The sequence below is a fragment of the Fukomys damarensis genome, unplaced genomic scaffold (assembly GCF_012274545.1).
Source record: "Fukomys damarensis isolate Sample0158 unplaced genomic scaffold, DMR_v1.0_HiC HiC_scaffold_30, whole genome shotgun sequence".
Taxonomy (NCBI): Eukaryota; Metazoa; Chordata; class Mammalia; order Rodentia; family Bathyergidae; genus Fukomys; species Fukomys damarensis.
The window spans coordinates 5,435,911-5,438,422 of record NW_022900942.1 but is presented as its reverse complement, the minus strand read 5'-3'; the positions used below and the strand labels follow the sequence as shown (position 1 = coordinate 5,438,422).

At 45.9% G+C, this 2,512-nt stretch overlaps 1 protein-coding gene across 1 annotated transcript in view; it reads right to left on the bottom strand.

Moving 5' to 3' along the window:
* Positions 1–1,597: 1,597 nt before the first annotated feature.
* The window catches only part of Clec17a (C-type lectin domain containing 17A), a 31,403-nt gene continuing 30,488 nt past the window's right edge, over positions 1,598–2,512 (bottom strand). Inside the window, exon 12 of the mRNA XM_033757321.1 lies at positions 1,598–1,733. Within this exon, the coding sequence (XP_033613212.1) occupies positions 1,598–1,733 (136 nt within the window). The remainder of the gene's footprint in view (positions 1,734–2,512) is intronic.

Genomic DNA, 2,512 nt, shown 5'->3' with positions numbered 1-2,512 from the left:
CAGCAGAACCTCAACACTTATTTTTGAGGAAATGAAAATTTACTCTTCTGAGATGTGGAAACTTCCCTTGAACCCAGATAAACACCAGGACCAGTGGTCCCCTGGATGGAGGGCTTAGAACAGGACCCCACCCACCCCATCAGCTGTGGACTGTACGGGGAGCTTTTGGGGCTTTTGCAATGAGTTGGGGACAAACATAGAAATAGAAGGAGACAAAAGTAGAAGGAACAGGAAATGATGTGACCCCCTATGTCCCCCATAGCCACTTCTGTGATGAGTTGACAGTCAAGCCTCCTTTCCATAATCGCCTCAAAACAGGACAGATTCTGCTATTGGTAAAGGACACTTATTGATCAGTACATTGGTCCATTTGGGGAAAGTCTATCCATCCTTGGATAAAATTTAGGAATTGTCCAAAGGGATTACTATGCTGTGTGTGCTTAGCTGGATATGGCACCTGCTCTCTGAGTATTGCAGGTGGTAGTGCTTGTTACAATGATCAAGAGTTGGGGAGTTTGGTGTTTAGTGGCTATTGTGGGGTGAAGTGTGATCTCCCAAAACATATGTTAAATTCTCAGCCCCTAGTACCTCACAATGTATATTTGGAGATAGGGTCTTTAAATAGGTCATTGACAGCCAGGTGTTCTGGCATACACTCATAATCCTAGCACTCTGGGAAGCTGAGGCAGGAGGATTGCAAGTCCAAGCCCAACCTAGGCAACTTAGGGACTTAGTGAGACACTGTTTCAAAATAAAGGTGTGGGTTTGGATATGTAGCTCAGTGCAGAGGAATTGGGTTCGATCCCCAAGATCACACACACAAAAAAGGACTTGGTAGTGACAGTCCTATAAAATGGACAGTGACCGGCACTACACAAGGAAGTGACATTTGAGAAGCACTAACACTGCAAGAGCTAATCACCCAAAAAATCCCACACAGATGTGAAGTGCTAACAACCCCATCAAACAATTTACAATCTACACACAGCTCAAGGGCACATGTTGGCAGGAACCTCCACTCTTGTGCTGTGGATCTGGCTACACTGTGTGAAATCAGCTTTGTAGCTGACCTGCCTTTCTCAAAATTCCACAGGCCAGATCTTGGAAGAGGCCTGATTCTGCCACCTCACTTGTACAAATGTTCCTCAAGGCAGTGAGGACATTGATCATCAAATTGTTCTACCCTAGCCACTTCTCAGAAGCTGCTTCACATCGGGGAGGCAAGGAGCCCAATTCCAACTTATCAGGCATGGTTCAGAGGATCCAGGATGTGTCAGTCTGATACAGAGTCAGGTCCAGAGCCCCCAGATCACCGTTGTGCCTCAAGGGCCATAATCAGGAATCCGGTGAATGTCCTCTATATCCAAGAACTGAGAGATATCACACCACCAAGGCCCAGCATCCTCCAACTCACCATCCTTCCGAAACAGATGGCCTGGCTGGCGTCGCAGGAAACTTGCTATGACCAGGCGGCCAGTCATGTTTCTGACACATCCACGTGAGTTCACCAAGAGGCAGCGTCTATCATGAAAGAGCAGGGGACTCCTCTCCAAGAGCCAGCATGCTTGAGCGTAGACCCCAGCTCCAACCCTGGGCTTCAACAGGAACATTTCTGCTCACAAATCCAATACGTAGTTGTGCCACAAGGGAGATCATTCCAGGTGCCGTCTTTTTTCATGCTGGCACAGTCTTCACTTCCAAAGGCATTGTTGGGCTCATGTGGCTCCCAGAAGCTAGGTGGAGCAAACAGTGGGCAGGAAGAAAGATAAGCAAAGGGAATTTTTAGGGTGCTGAAAGCATTCTGCACAACACTGGATTGGCAAATGAGTGCCATTACGCAGTAGTCAAAACCCACACACGTACACAACAGTGAGAGTGAACTGAGGACTTTAGCTAATATCCATCCAGAACAAGATGGAAACAAAAATAGGCATGAGGGTTCATTCACACCTGTAATTCCAGCTACTTCGAAAGCTGAAGCAGGGGAATTGCAAATGCAAGCCAAGCCTGAACTACTTAGCAAGACCCTGTCCCAAAATAAAAAATAAAAGGGCTAGGGATGTAGCTCAGTGGTGGAACACTTGACTAGCATGCACAAGGCCCCAGAACCACAAGAAAGCAAAACTAAGTCAAATGTGATGGCACATGCCTGGAATCCCAGCATTTAGGGAGGCTGAAGCAAATTCAAGACCAGCCTTGGCAATTTAGTGACTTAGCAAGACCTGGTTTCAAAATGAAAAATTTAAAAAGGATTGGAGGGGCAACTCAGTATAAAGGCTCTGGGTTCAATCCCAAGTACCCCCAAAAAGGAAAGGAAAAGAAGGAAGGGAGGGAGGGAGGGGAGAGGGAGGATGAGAGTCAGAAAGGATGGAAAGAAGGAAAGAAATAAGGAAGGAAAGTTAAAATTGAAAAATAAATGAAATAGTGTATGCAAACCACATGAAAATCTAAAAATACAACAGATCTCCTTTCTCCTGTCCAAATTCACACAACTCTAAATACGACATTATAT